Source organism: Hyperolius riggenbachi, chromosome 9 (genome assembly GCF_040937935.1).
Source record: "Hyperolius riggenbachi isolate aHypRig1 chromosome 9, aHypRig1.pri, whole genome shotgun sequence".
Lineage (NCBI taxonomy): Eukaryota > Metazoa > Chordata > Amphibia > Anura > Hyperoliidae > Hyperolius > Hyperolius riggenbachi.
In genome coordinates this window covers 90,719,351-90,738,225 of record NC_090654.1, presented here as the reverse complement: position 1 = coordinate 90,738,225, position 18,875 = coordinate 90,719,351, and the positions used below count along the sequence as shown (strand labels likewise).

The 18,875-nt window shown below is 46.8% G+C and overlaps 1 protein-coding gene across 1 annotated transcript in view; it reads right to left on the bottom strand.

Annotated features, from left to right (window-relative positions):
• The window catches only part of LOC137533459 (SLAM family member 9-like), a 59,744-nt gene that overhangs the window by 10,567 nt on the left and 30,302 nt on the right, over positions 1-18,875 (bottom strand). Inside the window, exons 2-3 of the mRNA XM_068254845.1 lie at positions 15,500-15,832; positions 5,674-5,949 (exon numbers count right to left, since the gene is read on the bottom strand). Coding sequence (XP_068110946.1) covers positions 5,674-5,949; positions 15,500-15,832 — 609 coding nt within the window. The remainder of the gene's footprint in view (positions 1-5,673; positions 5,950-15,499; positions 15,833-18,875) is intronic.

The window sequence follows — 18,875 nt, the reverse complement described above, 5'->3', positions numbered from 1 at the left end:
GGCCATGCAGGATTATATCCGTGAAAATTTGGCCAAGGGCTTCATTCGCCCGTCCCGGTCACCCGCTGGAGCAGGTTTCTTTTTTGTTAAAAAGAAAGACGGAGGCCTGCTACCCTGCATTGATTATCGCGGCCTTAACAAAATTACAGTGAAGAATCGCTATCCGCTGCCTCTGATAGACGATTTATTCACTCAAATCACCGATGCCAAGATCTTTTCCAAACTGGATTTGCGGGGCGCGTACAACCTCATACGCATAAGAAAGGGCGATGAGTGGAAAACGGCCTTTAATACACCAGATGGGCATTATGAGTACCTGGTAATGCCCTTCGGGCTATGTAATGCCCCGGCCGTTTTCCAGGAACTCATCAATGAGGTCTTCAGGGAGGTGTTGGGGAGATTTGTTCTAGTCTACCTTGACGATATCCTTATCTTCTCCAACAACCTCTCTGAACATAGAACCCATGTGAGGTTTGTGTTGAATCAGCTAAGGCAGAACTCTTTGTACGCCAAACTTGAAAAATGCATTTTTGAGGTAACTTCTGTCGCTTTCCTGGGGTACATAATTTCCACCACGGGCCTGGCTATGGATCCTGCCAAGGTCTCCGCAGTTCTAGAGTGGCCTCAGCCGGTTGGGTTAAAGTCCCTCCAAAGTTTTCTTGGTTTTGCCAACTATTATAGGAGATTTATAAAGGGGTACTCCACGGTCATTTCTCCCCTTACCAGTCTTACTAAGAAAGGGGCAGATACCACTCACTGGTCTCCTGAGGCTTTACGGGCGTTTGCCACCCTGAAGAGCCTATTCTGTTCAGCACCCATCCTCAGACATGTGGATACGTCTTTCCCGTTTATTGTTGAGGTGGATGCTTCGGAGGTTGGGGTGGGGGCTGTGCTGTCTCAGCGGTCAGGTTTGCAGGGTAGAATGCACCCGTGTGCTTACTTTTCTCGGAGGTTCTCCCCTGCAGAAAAGAACTATGATATTGGCAACAGGGAGCTCTTGGCTATTAAATTGGCTTTCGAGGAATGGCGACATTGGTTAGAGGGAGCTGAGCATACCATCACGGTTTACACCGATCACAAAAACTTAGAGTACATCGAGGGGGCTAAGAGGTTGAGCCCTCGTCAGGCTCGATGGTCGTTATTTTTCTCTAGGTTTAGTTTCATTATTACGTACACTCCGGGTAGCAAGAATGTTAAGGCGGATGCTTTATCCAGGTGTTTTGAGGCAGAGACAGCACAGCCCTCCGTTCCAGAGACCATTGTTCCCCAGAGGTTGATATTGGCAGCAACTGGAACTTGGGAGGATTGGAAGGAGACTTTGATTCCCTTTCAGCAGGACATCCCGGAAGGGAAGCCCGCAGGGGTTTTGTTCATTCCTCTGCCATTTCGTCTCCAGGTACTGGAGATGTTCCATACACATAAGAATGCTGGGCATCCAGGGGCATCTAGAACACAGGATCTGGTGGCCAGATGCGCATGGTGGCCCTCACTGGCAGCGGATTGCAAGGAATACGTGAGGGAGTGTGCGATATGTGCCAGGAGCAAACCCTCCCGGCTGGCACCTGTCGGTACCCTGCAGCCTTTGCCCACCCCGAGTGAGCCGTGGACCCACCTGTCCATGGATTTTGTGGGTGAGCTTCCCAGATCTGAAGGCATGGCGGTCATTTGGGTCATAGTTGACCGCTTTAGCAAAATGGCCTACTTTGTGCCATTGAAAGGACTCCCCTCGGCTTAGGAATTGGCCGAGTTATTCATCACTCATGTCTTCCGATTGCACGGCATTCCTGAAGACATAGTCTCAGATAGGGGAGTCCAATTTGTTTCCCGATTTTGGAAGGCTTTTTGCCAGCTTATGGGCATAAAGCTATCGTTCTCATCAGGCTATCATCCTCAGACAAATGGCCAGACTGAGAGGATAAATCAGTCCTTAGAGCAGTTTTTGAGGTGTTATGTTGCAGAGGCGCAAGACGATTGGGTCAGATTCTTGCCCTTCGCGGAGTTTGCTCAGAATAATTTAAAAAACTCGTCCTCCGGATTTTCTCCCTTTCAGGTAGTGACGGGGAGATCACCCAAATTCTCCCCATTACCTGTGGCCTCCACTCCATTCCCAGCCCTGGAGGTCTGGCAAAGGTCATTTAGGGACCTTTGGGGGATGGTAAGAAGTAACCTGGAAAAGGCATTTCTGAGTCAGGGGTCAAGCTGACAAAAGACGCTCAGTGTAGTGGAGGTTCCGACCAGGAGACTTGGTCTGGGTATCCACACGTCACTTGACCCTGAGACAACCTTCTGACAAACTTGGTCCCAGGTTTGTGGGTCCATTCCCGGTTGCCAGGAAAATCAACGATGTCACATATACCGTTGATCTTCCCACCAGCATGCGGGGAGTAAGGTCCTTCCACGTATCTCTTCTTAAACCAGCAGTCCAGGTGGGTCCCACTCCTCCTCCTCCTGTCTTGGTAGATGCCCAACCCGAATATGAGGTGGAGAAGATTGTAGATTCACGTACTGTACAAAACTCGGTACAGTATCTCGTACATTGGAAAGGGTACGGCATTGAGGAGAGGCAATGGGTACCAGGGACGCGTATGCACGCGGACGAGTTAAGGAGGGAATTTCATGCCTTACATCCCGAGAAACCTGGTGGGAGTTGTCCGGAGTCCACTCCTCGGGGGGGGTACTGTGAGGAAACGCGGAAAAGCCGCCGTCTCTCGAGGTGAGACGGCTGTTTCCGCGTCCAGCAGTGCGTCTCAACGCGGAAAAACCGCTGGCAGAACGGCGGAACCGCATTGGGAACAGCGGAATCCGCATTGGGAACGGCGGAATCCGCATCGAGAACGGCGGAATCCGCTTTGGAGGCGGCCCCCGCACGCGGTTCTCAAGATACAGTGCAAGACAGTTCTAGTATGGCTGGGACTGATAGTCCACCAGGATTCAGAGTGACACACGCGCGCGCGCAGAGACAGAGCTTATATAACAGTCAGAAGTGAGTCAGCTGACCAGGCTGGTCAGCTGACATTTTCCACAACCTTCATTGGTCCAACAATTAGGGAGGTCCTGGAAAGGTCCTTGGGTATATATATTGCTGGCTGTTCACTTGTTCCTTGTCTGGCGTTGCGATCACATATGTGGGAGCACCCAGATCCGTAGTCAGATCCGCAAGTGTGCCGGGACCAGCTGGAGCTGTAATCCTACACTTAGCTAGATTCTGTTGATAGCTAAAGTACTAGTTTGATTGTGATTATCTGTTATGACCTATTGCCTGCCTGACCATTCTCCTGAACTCTGATCTTGTACCTCGAAATTTCAGATACTCTGTTGCCGTACCCCGGCTCGTTCCTAGACTCTGTTTCTGCCTCCTGATTTTGTACCTCGACCTATCTGATACCCCGTTGCCGAACCCTGCCTGTACCATGACTCCGCCTTTGCCTCCTGATCTTGTACTTTATCTGTCCGTGTGTGTACGACCTGGCTTGTCCGACCTCGAGAACCGACCTTGCTGTTAGAGGCGGTTCCTCACACTGTTAGTGACCCTTCCTCCTGAGGGTTACTTTCAGACTATCCTTCCTACTGTCAGCCTGACTCCTCCCATCTTGGAGAGTCCAGGTCTGCGGAAGGAATCCGTGCAGTACTCCTGACTGCGCTGAGGCTTTGTCCTCAAAGTGTTACTGTCACACCAAACACTACACTCTACTCAGGTGAACAGAGGTTAGCTAGTATATCGGATTATCGGTGATACTGCAGATCACTTATAATCTGGTATACATCTGTATTCCCTGTGATACTGCAGATCACTGGTAATCAGATCCTCTCTGTGCTTCACCGATCATTACACTCAATGACCAAGTTTGTGAGCTTTGCGACCTTTGGCATCAATAATTTGCATTGAAATGAAACAAATCTGATTGGCTGTTTGTGGCTTCACCCCTTTTCTGAATTTGAACCCCAGTCACCCAATGACCAACTGCACCAGGTTTGAGGCTTGTGCCATTAACAGTGCAAGAATGGCAGCAAATAAATATTCCCCTTCAAAATCAACAGGTGAATTTTTTGATTGGCTTTTGTAGGCTCCATCCACTTTTCTGAATATGAATTCCAGTCACCCAGTGACCAACTGTGCAAAGTTTGAGAACCCTACCATTTATATTGTAAAAATGGCTGCAGTTTACATTTCCCTATTAAAATTTTTATTTGTCTCCGTCCACTTTTTGGTTATGGGGATAAAAAGTATCCTATATGTTATTCCAGGTAATGTACTATGTGTGTGCCAAATTTCGTTCAAATCTTTTCAGCCATTGTTGCGTGATCGAGTAACAAACATGCAAACATTCACATTTATAATATTAATAAGATAGGATTAGTCATTGCAATTCGTTTTTTAATAATTAATTTTTTGCCTTGCTCACAATTAGGTTTGAAAGCTTTCTGAAAATAGTGTTTCTGCTATTGAAAACACTGTATAGTACTGTATTGTGGAGTGAGCTTCAAAATGTGACTTTGGACCCTGTTTCTCCTGAAAGAACCCAGTTATTCTTTTGTCTTCAAATACAGTACCAGTCACAATGAAATTAAAAGGAAAGAATTGTGATCCTTTCCCTAACTCAGATTGGCGAGCTTGAGAAAGTGTTTGGAACTTTTGCACTGGATAACTTTAGAAGGGCCATATTAATAAAAGCTAAAAATCTCAAATGTATGTTCCCATAACATTCTTAATGCAATGACACTTCCCAGATTTCTCCTATAATACTGCATGTGATTGGCCCCAACGATGGAGTCTTGGCCCTGACAGCGAGACCATTGCGGCCAATCAGGAAAGGAAAGGAGGCAGAGGGTGGCTGTGATTTGTGTCTGATTGGTAAATGGCTTGAAAGTGAGCAGTGGGCGGAACAAGACATCCCCATTGGTGAAGATGCTGTGGAAGGGGCCGGATGGTGCGCGGATGAGACACTGCCAGAAAGCCGGTGCACATATGCACCAATGTATGCTATGCCAATGTCAGAGCGGGAACCAAAGCCAATGAAAATAGATCCCTATCAGCTGACTGCAGGACACGTGAAGTTTGAGGATGCAGGACTCGGAGCCGGGACATTGTAGATGAGGGTGCTCGGGTTTGTATTTGTACTTCCTTCTGGAGGACACATGGCTACACATTCGGAATATAAGACGCATCTACTTTTTCCCCCCACGCACCTACTCCCCCCCTAACCTCCTCCCCCCCCCCCCACACTTTCCCCCCACTGCGTCTTATAGTCCGAAAAATACGGTAAATCTAGCTTTACATACCTGCGGCTTCTTCCAGCCCCTAGAAGTAATTTGGGTTGGCATCTTCTGTGCATGCGCCCACATCACCAGGAGTGTACTGCGCAGTAAGACACAGTATACTCCCGATGACATGGGTGCATTCGTACACAGGTACTTGCACACACCCGTGCATGCGCAGAAGACGCCAACCCATCAGGGGCTGATGATCCTTAGAGGCTGCCAGTGGGACCCCAGAGAAGACCGGAGCTGCAGCGAGGGACACAAATGACTTCTAGGGGCTGGGAGAAGCCCCAGGTAAGTAAATATAGATATTTCTCACCTCGGAAGTACTTTAACATTGTTTTGTGAATATTCCTCAATATGAGTACATTAATCAGAATATATTGTTTGTCCCAATACGAATAAACGTCTCACCCTCTGCATCACACGTTACTTGCAATAAGACATCCTTGTGGTCGGCAGGGTTGTACACTGTACACAGGAAGTCCCAGGAGGATTGTGGCTGCAATGACATCTGGATGGTGTCTTCAGTACTATTAAACAGTTGATAGTCAGAAACTTGTTGACTATATTTCCAGCTATAGGACAATCCTGAGATGTTTGCTGGCACAGAACAATGAAGAGTCACGTTGCACTGGTGGCTGGTCTCATTTTTGTATTCGATTGTTAGAGATGGGGGTGGGACCGGATCTGCAATAACAGAATTGGATTTGTCTCAAGCCAAGTTCCAGCTTCAACATAATGTATGTTATACATGAATAATGCAAATAAATAATAATATAATAAGAAATAAGAAGAAGACAGATTGGAAATCGAAACCTTGGTGTGCAGCCGCTGCAATTTCGATCACGAAAATTGCGAAAACTAAAAGGCGTAGGGTGGCAGTTTATCTATCATTGGAAAGAGGAGAAAGAGAGCTTTAAAATGATATGCATCTTTCCATAGTTACATTGTATTACACAGGACGACTTTTCTCCAAAGTTGGCAGCTCGATTCAGCACAATGCAATGGAATATAAGGAACCCAGGGTGATATAATTACAAACATCATGCTGGTAGGTGTGAGGATGTAATTAATTAGTTGTGGGTATGCTTAAAGGCATACCCACAGGCACTGCTCGGAGTCCCTTTAAGGGCTCTTCCTCTGACACAGGAGACCAGGGTTCGAATCTCGTCTATGCCTGTTCAGTAAGCCAGCACCTATTCAGTAGGAGACCTTAGGCAAGTCTCTCTAACACTGCCACTGCCTATAGGGTGCGTCCTAGTGGCTGCAGCTCTGGCGATTCGAGTCCGCCAGGAGAAAAGCGCGATATAAATGTTATTTGTCTTGTCTTGTCAAATGATGCTGTGCGCTGCTGATTGTCTTCAGAGCCAGGCTCTCCTCCTAGGTCCCCCTCCTGCTACTGTGTGCTCTGCCGCTGCCCACTCCTCCCTCCCTTCCCACAGAGAACCACAGCTGCAACAAGAATGATAGCAGCAGATGGCAAACCCTCACTCACCTATCCATGATCAAAGCGATAGAGATCCCGTCATCTGAAACCCATCTGTCTCTTCTACAGTTCAGCCGCTCGCTCTGAACTTCCAGATTCTCAGATCAGACAGGAAGTAGGAAGTAGTAATAGTAGTAGTAACAGAGCGGCAGCACTCTAGAGGAGACAGATGGGCTCTGAATGACGGGACCTCTATTGCTTGGATCGCAATAGGTGAATGTGAGTCATCTGATGGTGTCATTCTCCCACGCTGCGGCTGCCATCTCTGCTGGACTATCGTATTCACTGGGATGGAGGCTGCATGGTGGCTGTCTAGTTTGGGAGGAAATCGGTTGTTCGGTGGTGGTGGTGGTTATGTAATTCTGTCTGGGGAACGGCTTCCGGTTTGGCGGTGTCCAGAGCTTTCTGCTATTGCCAGGCTGGAGATGCAGGGGAAAAGTGCTGCTGCTGTGATATTTGGCACCCTCTTCACATGGGTGCTGCAGCCCCTGAGTGCAAATGTCCCAGCCATTCATCTCTCACTCTGCATTTTGCTGCTGCTATTCCCTGCATTGTGCACCCACAGAGGAAAGCGGGCTGTTGTCCATAGCAACCAGTAGCTCGGCTGCCCTGCTGTGTGTGGCATGTTGCTGTGCAGCTGCATATTCTGATTCTATTACGACATGATGGGGGGGGGGGGCCCAAATCAGTTACTTTGCTTAGGGCCCCATTTAGCCTTAATCCGGCTCTGTTCATGCACAATCTGAACATGGATCAGGCACTAGGCAATGTTACTGTGGGTACATGTAAGAGTGATGTGCAGGTACTCTGCAGGGGAATGAGGCGATTCTTCCTCTATTCCACATTCTTCATGCACAATCGGAACCAGGTTTATGGGTGATAGACAACACCTCTGTGTTCAATGTGCACAACATTCTCAGTGGATTCCCTGCAGCTCTGTGGGGAGTGCATATGTAGAGTATAATACTACTGTGTAACAAAGTAAACCTGAGACAGATGAAATTACATAGTAGTTACATAGTTATTTTGGTTGAAAAAAGACATACGTCCATCGAGTTCAACCAGAGAACAAGTACAACACCAGCCTGCTCCCTCACATATCCCTGTTGATCCAAATTAAAGTTTTATACATACTTGGGGCTTCCTCCAGCCCACTTCAGGCAAATCGGTCCCTCGCTGTCCTCCTCCGCCACCTGGATCTTCTGCTATGAGTCCAGGTACTTGAGCCAGTCTGGCATAGTGCGCATGCACACACTCCACTGCAGGGAGCGTACTACACCTGCGCAGCACTATTGCGCAGGTGCAGAATGCTCCTGGCTGTAGGAGCGGCACGAGGCCGGACTGCGCTAACTGGCTGAATTACCTGGACTCATAGCAGAAGATCCAGGTGTTGGAGGAGGACAGCGAGGGACTTATTGGCCTGAAGGGGGCTAGAGGAAGCCCCAGGTATGTATAAAACTTTTCTTTTTATCCGTCTCAGGTACCCTTTAATTCGTAGTCACCAAACCAAAGTTTAACAGCATAACAAATTATTTGATTTCATGAGCAAAGAGAGTGTAAACATTTGCATAAATCAGTATCAACGCAGAATTATTTTCATCTCATTGACCATCTCTGTTAGTGACTCGGTTACACATCAGGCTTTATTCTTACAGCATAGATGTTATTTAGTATATATATATATTTCCTGTGTACACATCATATATACAGTCACAATCAGATGTGTATATCTGACTTTAAAAATACGGGGACTGCTTTATTGAAGCAGCACAAGTAACTATTTTTTGATGGTTTATTTCATTTTTGTGGACTAAGTACAGCTATTACTGTATATATATAAATTATTTATGATGACTATTATCTGAGAAATAGAACATTTTATCATATTTTCTATTTTAATTACAGTTTAATTACAGTTTAAATTCATTAGGAGTCGGTCCATTTTTTCCCGACTCCGACTCCAGGCACCCAAACTTGCTCCAACTCCACGACTCCGACTCCACAGCCCTGTTTGTGACATCACACATGTGCCCCACATGCTATTATGTTGACAGTCACAATGGGTGCAAATGCAGAAGAACGGCAAACAGCGGACAGGTAAACTATTTTAATGCACGGGCATCGAGGGTCACATATAATATTTGGGGGGAAGAGGCCAGGGGCAGCGAGGTGCCATCACGAGGCCGATTCCTGAGAGATTTCATGCTGAAATCGATCGAGAATTAGCCTGTGTTGTATGGACAGCCAAAAGATCTCTCTCTCTGATAAGATTTGATCAGAGAGAGATCTGTCTCTTGGTCCACCTGTCCATCATCCCTAGATGTATGGGCACCTTCAGACTCCTTAGCTTATTTACACGAGTATTCAAAGAAAAAGAACACTGAGCTTGGAATACAAATGTTTAACTATAGCATTGTAATGAACATCTATTTTCCAGGTTAATCTTCTGTTCTGCTTCTTCATGCTTGTGTCTTGATTTTCACAACCACTAATCTGCCGTCTGTACTTGCCTCAATCCCAACACTTACTGACTTGGTGTACATGAAGCCGGTGTTTCTTTTCTATAGGTCAACAGGTCAGTAGGTGGGGATTTTAAAGAATTTTACTAAGGGCTAGTTCACAGTGCTCAGCTGAGTTACAGAATAATTCTGCATGTCAGCTCACTGCCCTTACAATTCTATGGGCCCGTTCACAATACTACATTGTAATGGATCATGTTATTCTAACTCGCTGCATGCAGGCTTTGCATTTAAAGAGAAACTGTTGCGAAAATCTTAAAATTTAAAACACATACAAATAAGAAGTAAATTTCTCACGGAGTAAAATGAGCCATAAATTACTTTTCTCCCATGTTGCTGTCATTTACAGTAAGTAGAAGAAATCTGACATTACCAACAGATTTTGGACTAGCCCATGTTCTCATAGGTAGGTTCTCAGGGTTTTCTTTATTTTTAAAAGCATTTAGTGAATGGCAGTTGCTCAGTCCAACTGCCAAAATAGTGTGCAGTGAGCAGGGAGGCTGGCCAGCATCTTAATGTAAATCTTTTTCAGGGAATGTCTTTATAAAGAATAAAGGCCATGCTGAGAATCCGCTATAGAGAGATGAACTAGTCCTAAACCTGTCGCTTCTGTCAGATTTCTACTACCTACTGTAAGTGACAGCAACATAGGAGAAAAGTAATTTATTGCTCATTTTACTCTGGGAGAAATGTACTTCTTATTTGTAAGTGTTTTAAATTTTAAGATTTTCGCAACACTTCCTCTTTAAGGAAATCTAAGGTCAACATAAAAAATCAGTTTAACCTACCTGGGGCTTTATGCAGCCCCTTGGAATCCTCCTGTGCCCACAACATCCGTTTGAGTCCCTCTGGCAAGCAGCGGTGACCCCTGCAAAGCTGGCCAATCACTTGCCTCCTCACTGTGCTCCAGCAGTTGGGAGCATTCTGCACGTGCGCAGTTCGCTACTGAGCATATGCAGAGCACTCCCGGCAACGTGAGCGGATGGCTTGGGGCCGCGTATGGGCAGTAGCCTCACACTGGCTGTGCCAGGCCAGCTTTGAGGGGTCACCGCTGCATGATTGAGGGACTCGGACGGACGTTGCAGGCAAAGGAGGACTCTGGGGGCTGCAAGAATCCCAAGCAAGTTAAACTGTTTCTTTATTTTGACTCTTGTATCCCTTTAAAGTTTATGCCCAGTCTATGTCCAGTCTCCATTGCAGTTCACATTCATTATAATGCATAATACCATATGCGTGCATGCAACTGACCACTGTGAACCTAGCCTTAAAGGACTACTGTAGGAGGCTAGGGGAAAAAAGAATTGAACTTACCCAGGGCTTCTAATGTTCACCCCCAGACGTCCTGTGCCCGTGCATCTACTCACCGATGCTCCGTTCCTCTGGTTCACTTATGGAATGTCCGACTTTAAAGCCGGAGAACCACTGCGCCTGCGCGGCCGCGCTCTTGCTCCCGCTGACGTTTCCTGGAGCATACTGCACAGGCCCAGTACAGTCTGTGCCTGCGCAATACACTCCTGGTTACATCAGCGGGAGTGAGGGCATGGCCGCGCAGGTGCAGTGGTTTTCCGACTTTAACCTGATCTGGACTGACGCAGTAGGAATCTACGTCCAGCAGGTGGTGCTGCGCCCCTGACTGGATGTAAACTCTATGTCGCATTGACCGTGCGTACCCACCGTTTACCGCCGATCACGCCACTCTCGCTGCTCTGTCCCCGCCGCAGGCTCCACTCTCTGCCGTCTCTATAACGACAGAGCGATGTGTGCCGGTCAGAAGCCGTTTTCATTGGCTCCTGGCCCTGTCATCACTGTAAGCCAATCCCATTGACTTACATTGATTGACAGGGTCAGGAGCCAATGAAAACGGCTCCTGACCGGCACACAGAGAGTGGAGCCTCCAGCGGGGACAGAGCGACATGACTGGCGGGAGCAGTGGATTTTTGCGGCGATTCATCGGGAAGTGCCGTTTTACTGTACCAGCAACCTCACTTCTTTTATTTTATTTGTTTTTAACGCATTTTATCTTCTCTGGGCACCTCTTTCCCCTTTATCCTGCTCATTTGTGGAGCAGTTCAGTGCCCTGTCTGCCGCCCACAACTGCCATTTGGGTGCAATTTAAATGCAGCCCAATAGCAGCGGTTGTAACACCACATGTGTCAAGCGCCGACTCTAGCTGGTGTTACCATGCTGCATAAAACTGTCTCATGTTGGGTCTGTGCATGGAAACCGCCTTGCTCCGATGTGACTTCATAAGGGGGCCCCCTATATGCCGCCCATGTCAAGCGCTAGCAAGCTCCCGCACGGTGAACAGGAGCAGCTGTCAGAAGTTTGTGGAAAAGAGACCTCAAACATTATTTTATAGGACTGTAGGAACTAATCAGCAGATTGTAAATTCTCTGTTGAGTTCTGTACTGTTCTGCGCTCATAAGTATAACGTTTAGTATGAAAACCTAAGTTTCAAGCTGTAGCAGTTTTTACATGTAGAGATGCCGGGCACAAGAAGAACAGCTGAAAACTGGTGACAGGAGGACACACATCGCCTGACAGAGGAGGTGAGAGAATCTCTGCTTCCAATGTGCCCATACTCTGCTATTTATACTGGGCACGGGGGAGCCCAGGTCAGTACTGGGACACAATGCAGGTTGACTCGGGAACATACCTTCCAATCTGGGACAGTCCTGGGCTAATTGGGATGGTTGAGAGGTATGAGGCAGATATGATTTAATTTTAAGCTTATTGTACTTGCTGGGTGATTTATATATTTTTTAAATTATCTGCTTCCTAAAATCCAGTGGGCAAGCAGCTAGCAGCATATACAGTGCATCCCTACTTCCACATTTTGTTATGTTACCTCCTTATTCCAAAATTGATTAAATTCATTTTTTTTTCATCAGAATTCTACACACAACACCACATAATGACTAGTTCACTTGAGGTTTTCACAAATGTATTAAAAATAAAACAAAGCTAAGAAAGCACATGTACATAAGTATGTGTACATGTGTATTTATTGGGCGGAGTCGGAGGAGCGCAGTGACGTCACCCGGAGGCAGGGAGATACAGTGAAGGCGAGCGGCTCTGTTTGTCCGCGGTGGAGCCGTAACTTCTGAACTGTAAGCCTGCATGATGCTGATATTTTAGTAAATGGATTTTGCCTGATATCCGTCTACCTTCCCTTGGCTGGCTGAGGAGTGTGGATATAAATTGATACGCAATAGAGCAAGACGCTCTTTTGGTGAGTGCAAGCACGGAGGGGGGACCTGCTAAACTTCCCCTATAAGGTGGTGGCACTACCCTCAGGTGTGCAGCACGGGGTGATAATAGTAATCTGGTTTTAGCAGTACTGGGCACTATGTGCTTTTTGTGATCCTACAGGGTAAAAAGAAGTATGCGCAGTGACTGATTTGAATATGTGTATTTATTGGACTCCACCAGCAGGCCCTATCCAGTCTTCTCCTCTAATGATGAGCATCATGTGACGTCTGTTGCTGCACTGAGAGAGGAAGAAGGAAACAGGAGGGAAGAGGAAGAAGCCTGCTGATAGAGCCCAAAAACATGCACAATACTCTATACTTTCCCCGTCACCCTGCAGTGGGTGGAACTGAGGTCCCCAGGTGGATTGTTTTTTGGAGCAGGGGCCCATTCATGGTTTTCTTCTGCATCTCCCTCTTGCTTGAATTGGAGGCCTCGGGCAATTACACAGTTACTTACTGTGAACAAAGCAGGGCTTCTTGGCGCCCACCGTGCGCCGCATAGCGCAGAAGCTTTGCGCGGCTATAGCAGTAATGCTATAGTCTGCGTCCCACGCAAGGGCAATTGCCAAACCCTGAATTACTTCTCCCTCTGAGTTGTGACGACTCAGAGGTGGAATAGTATTTAACAGCATTCGTCTCACCTTGCGCCAAAAAGCCCTCTGTGCCAAACTGCCGTGTATGCTAGTGTGAAGCACCAGCTCTACTTTACTGTAACTTTCCTATGTGATGTAAATAAACATGATTTTGGTACGGGGATGCCAAAGTTAGGTTAAGATTGCAGTAGGGTTACAGTTAAAGCGGTTTAACACCCAGCATTACAACTTTGCTTTAAAAGATTGCTTACAGCTTACAAACTATTATGCCAGATTTTTTTTAAGCAGAAATTCACTGAATGGGTTAAACATGACATTTTAGTGTTGGATTCAACTAGGAATCCGCATCCGTTCTTATCTTTTAGTTACAAATGTATCTTTATTTGGAATACAAATAGACCTTTGAAAAGCCTGCCAGGGAAGCCCTCTTTGTTCTCTCAGAGCAGTGTTTGTTTGTTACATTGTAGATAGATACATTTGTAACTAAACAAGCAAGCACGAGGAGCATTTCTAGCTAAATGCAGCACTAAAATGTCATGTTTAATCCATTCAGTGAATTTCTGCAAAAAAAAAAAATCTGGCATAATAGTTTATAAGCTGTAAGCAATCTTTTAAAGCAAAGTTGAAATGCTGGGTGTTAGACCACTTTAAAGAGAACCCGAGGTGGGTTTGAAGAATATTATCTGCATACAGAGGCTGGATCTGCCTATACAGCCCAGCCTCTGTTGCTATCCCAAACCCCACTAAGGTCCCCCTGCACTCTGCAATCCCTCATAAATCACAGCCACGCTGCTGACAAACAGCTTGTCAGAGCTGGCTGTGTTTATCTCTATCGTGTCAGTCTGCTGCTCTCCCCGCCTCCTGCGGAACTCCGGTCCCCGCCTGCATCCCTTCCCTCCCTGCTGATTGGAGGGAAGGGACGGGGGCAGGGACCGGAGCTATGCAGGAGGCGGGGGAGCAGCTGAGACTGACACTACAGATGTAAACACAACCTCACAGCACTGCTGTGATTTATGGGGGATTGCAGAGTGCAGGGGGACCTTAGTGGGGTTTGGGATAGCAACAGAGGCTGGGCTGTATAGGCAGATCCAGCCTCTGTATGCAGATAACATTCTTTAAACACACCTCGGGTTCTCTTTAAGAAAGGCCAAAAGAAAGACTTAAAATGGCCACACACCATACAATTTTTTAAATATCTGTTCAATTCAAGAATTGCAATCAATTTTTCTGACTGATTGTAACATTTCAAATATATGACCAATGTACCACACACATATGTTCAATTTTTTCCCCAATTATAATAAAAATGATTGGAAACTGTGAGAACATTGCTAGAGTGTGTATATTAACCACTTGAGGACCCACCCTTTACCCCCCCTTAAGGACCAGCGCTGGTTTGATTGATCTGTGCTGGGTGGGCTCTGCAGCCCCCAGCACAGATCAGGGTGCAGGCAGGGAGATCAGATTGCCCCCCTTTTTTCCCCCCTATGGGGATGATGTGCTGGGGGGGTCTGATCTCTCCTGCCTGCTGTGGGTGGCGGGGGGGGGCACCTCAAAGCCCCCCTCCGCGGCGAAATTCCCCCCTCCCTCTCCTACCTGCTGCCTCCCCCGGTGATCGGGGCTGCACAGGACGGCTATCCGTCCTGTACAGCCAGTGACAGGACGTCCCCTGTCACATGGCGGCGATCCCCGGCCGCTGATTGGCCGGGGATCGCCGATCTGCCTTACGGCGCTGCTGCGCAGCAGCGCCGTACAAATGTAAACAAAGCGGATTATTTCCGCTTGTGTTTACATCTAGCCTGCGAGCCGCCATCGGCGGCCCGCAGGCTATTCACGGAGCCCCCCGCCGTGATTTGACAGGAAGCAGCCGCTCGTACGAGCGGCTGCTTCCTGATTAATTAGGCTGCAGCTGGCGACGCAGTACTGCGTCGCTGGTCCTGCAGCTGCCACTTTGCCGACGCACGTTATGAGTGTGCGGTCGGCAAGTGGTTAATAAATTGGCAATCTACCACACACCATACAATCTTTAGGAAGATTGAAGAAAAATATCTGGCATTCCGGATCGATAAAAATCAAAGAAAATGGGAAATCCGATCTGATTTTTCAGTCGAATGAAAAAAAAAGCTTTCGATTTTTTCGGGAGATCCGATCGTTTTTATCGAATTGCCGTAAAATTGGATCATTTTATTGTATCGTGTGTGGCCACCTTTAAACACATTTTCTCAATGTCAATCTCTTGCTGTGAGATAACAGTGCTGGAATCCCACTTCCAAAACATTCTGAATTTTATCTAAAGGTGTATCAATGTGACAATCCATCTACAGCATCATCACTAGGCATGTTTTTGTGAATAGATCAATAGTTGAATATGTTCAAATGAAATCATACCATATACTGTAAGCAGGAAATATGCTTGTCGGATCTTCTGATCTGTGAGAATTATGTAAGCGATGTATTGTCCACTGTCCTCCATCCTCAGATCACTGATACGAAATGTTGTTCCATTATTTAAAATCTCCAGACGAAAAATAAGTTCAGGAGGGTAGAATTTTTGTTGATTATTTTCAAAGCGTGCAATTTTGTGTGTACTTCCATTGCACCTAAAATGCCAGTCCACCTCTTCTACAGGGTGCGGGAGCATGATGTGACTGGATAATTCTATGGATTTATGTAGTACTCCTGACACTATGACCTGGTCAGGGACTTGCTCAGTCGTCTTGGCTGTAGAAAGAGGACAACCCAAATCATAAGCAGGACTTTTAAATTGTGTTAATTTAGCGATGCATAAGCCTGCACAAAGAAAAGACTGTAGAATAGTTGCTGCCTGCATGAGGCAAGCTTTAAAATGATCCTCCCCTGAAAATACACACACAGACTTTACAAGTGAGCCCTGGATATTAGCATTGGTGGTAGCACAGCCTTATGGTAAGAGGAACAACAACCAAATCTTTATCGAGACACAACATTAACAAACAACCAGAATGCAGTACTTGAGACACATTAGCATATAACTAGAATGTAGTACTTTTATGTTATTGTAGGGGGCAAAAGATCACAGTACAATATATGAACCTTTATTTCCTAACAATTGGTAACTGGATTGATAGTTAGCAATAGTTGGTCATGTTGAATCCTGTGAATGTAAAAAAATGCCCTACCCCTCTCCAACCCCATGTGAGTGCAGTCATAAGGAACCTAACCCCCTCTTATCTTTCTGGGTATGTTCGGTTTCTTCCACTTTTAAAGAAGATCTTTACCCCTCCTAGGTTCCTTGACCCTGCGCTGTAATATACACTCACCTAAAGGATTATTAGGAACACCTGTTCAGTTTCTCATTATTGCAATTATCTAATCAACCAATCACATGGCAGTTGCTTCAATGCATTTAGGGGTGTGGTCCTGGTCAAGACAATCTCCTGAACTCCAAACTGAATGTCAGAATGGGAAAGAAAGGTGATTTAAGCAATTTTGAGCGTGGCATGGTTGTTGGTGCCAGACGGGCTGGTCTGAGTATTTCACAATCTGCTCAGTTACTGGGATTTTCACACACAACCATTTATAGGGTTTACAAAGAATGGTGTGAAAAGGGAAAAACATCCAGTATGCGGCAGTCCGGTGAAAATGCCTTGTTGATGCTAGAGGTCAGAGGAGAATGGGCCGACTGATTCAAGCTGATAGAAGAGCAACATTGACTGAAATAACCACTCGTTACAAGCGAGGTATGCAGCAAAGCATTTGTGAAGCCACAACATGCACAACCTTGAGGCAGATGGGATACAACAGCAGAAGACCCCACCGGGTACCACTCGTCATCTCCACTACAAATCGGAAAAAGAGGCTAAAATTTGCACGAGCTCACCAAAATTGGACAGTTGAAGGCTGGAAAATTGTTGCCTAGTCTGATGAGTCTCGATAGAGTCAGAATTTGGCGTAAACAGAATGAGAAAATGGATCCATCATGCCTTGCTACAACTGTGCAGGCTGGTGGTGGTGGTGTAATGGTGTGGGGGAGGTTTTCTTGGCACACTTTAGGCCCCTTAGTGCCAACTGGGCATCATTTAGATGCCATGGGCTACCTGAGCATTGTTTGACCATGTCCATCCCTACATGACCACCATGTACCCATCCTGCTCTGATGGCTACTTCCAGCAGGATAATGCACCATGTCACAAAGCTCAAATCATTCCCACAAATCTCCAACTGCAAGATGCTATCCTATCACTATGGACCAACATTTCTAAAGAATGCTTTTAGCACCTTGTTGAATCAATTAGAGTGACGAGACGTCCTGCATTAGGTGGGACACGTCCCGCTTTTGGTGTCTCCTGTCCCGGGCAGCATTGTGTCCTGGAAAACGTCCTGCTTTTCCCCGCGGGACGTCCCAGCTGCAGGACTCTGGCCACCGTCGGAGGGAATCCGGTAGGCACGGCTACCCAGCAGCTCAGCCTCGCCCCCAGATTGCTCCTTTGCCCACCTTCCAATCCGCGCCGATATCCGGCGAATAAGCCCAGCCCCTCAGTGTGCTGCCGTCCACCCTGCCTGCCTGTTAACTCCGCCCAAGCGGGTTGCCCTGCCCACCTCCCAATCGGAGCAGCCACCTGGCCACATCAGACACGCCCCAGCCTGCTACACATCCTCTGGCCGCCTGCCCGCTTCAGGCACGCCCCCAGCCTGCTACATACCCTCCGGCCGCCTGCCCGCTTCAGGCACGCCCCCAGCCTTCTACACACCCATCGGCCACCACGAGGAGAAGAAAAGGGTGAGAGCGCCCTGTCAGTGTCTCTGCTTTACCTATTGTCGCCCTCCCCCAACCAGTCCTTGTCACCCTCCCGAACCTATTGTCACCCTCCCCCACCCAGTCCTTGTCACCCTCCCCACCTATTGTCACCCTCCCCCACCCAGTCCTTGTCACCCTCCTCACCTAGTGTCACCCTCCCCAACTATTCTCTGGTGAAATGTTGCCCACATTGTGTTTATATACTGCTAAAATGTTGCACACATTGCGTTTAATTTCTGGTGAAATGTTGCCCACATTGCGTTTATTTTCTGGTGAAATGTGGCCCACTGCGTTTATTTTCTGGTGAAATGTTGCCCACATTGCATTTATTTACTGCTAAAATGTTGCCCACATTGCGTTTATTTTCTGGTGAAATGTTGCCCACATTGCGTTTTATCTTCTGGTGAAATGTTGCCCACGTTGCATTTATTTCCTGCTGAAACGTTGCCCACATTGCGTTTATTTTCTGGTGAAATGTTGCCCACATTGCATTTATTTACTGCTAAAATGTTGCCCACATTGCGTTTATTTTCTGGTGAAATGTTGCCCACATTGCGCTTTATCTTTTGGTGAAATGTTGCCCACGTTGCATTTATTTCCTGCTGAAACGTTGCCCACATTGCGTTTATTTTCTGGTGAAATGTTGCCCACATTGCGTTTATTTTCTGGTGAAATGTTGCCCACATTGCGTTTATTTACTGCTAAAATGTTGCCCACATTGCGTTTATTTTCTGGTGTCTGGGGAAACTGTTGCTGCATTTATTATTTAACGGTCATAGTTGGCTATATTTGCTGCTTTGGGGTTACGGTATACTGATAAATAGCATCACACAGTTTCTGCACACCCATGATGCGAATCCTCGTTTCACCACATCATGGCGGAAACACTGCTTTCTTATGCCTCGCTGTTAAAGAATTAAATTAGCTCCGCCCACACAATGCCATGGCCACACCCATTTTTCGGCGCATACGCCCCAATTTAGACTC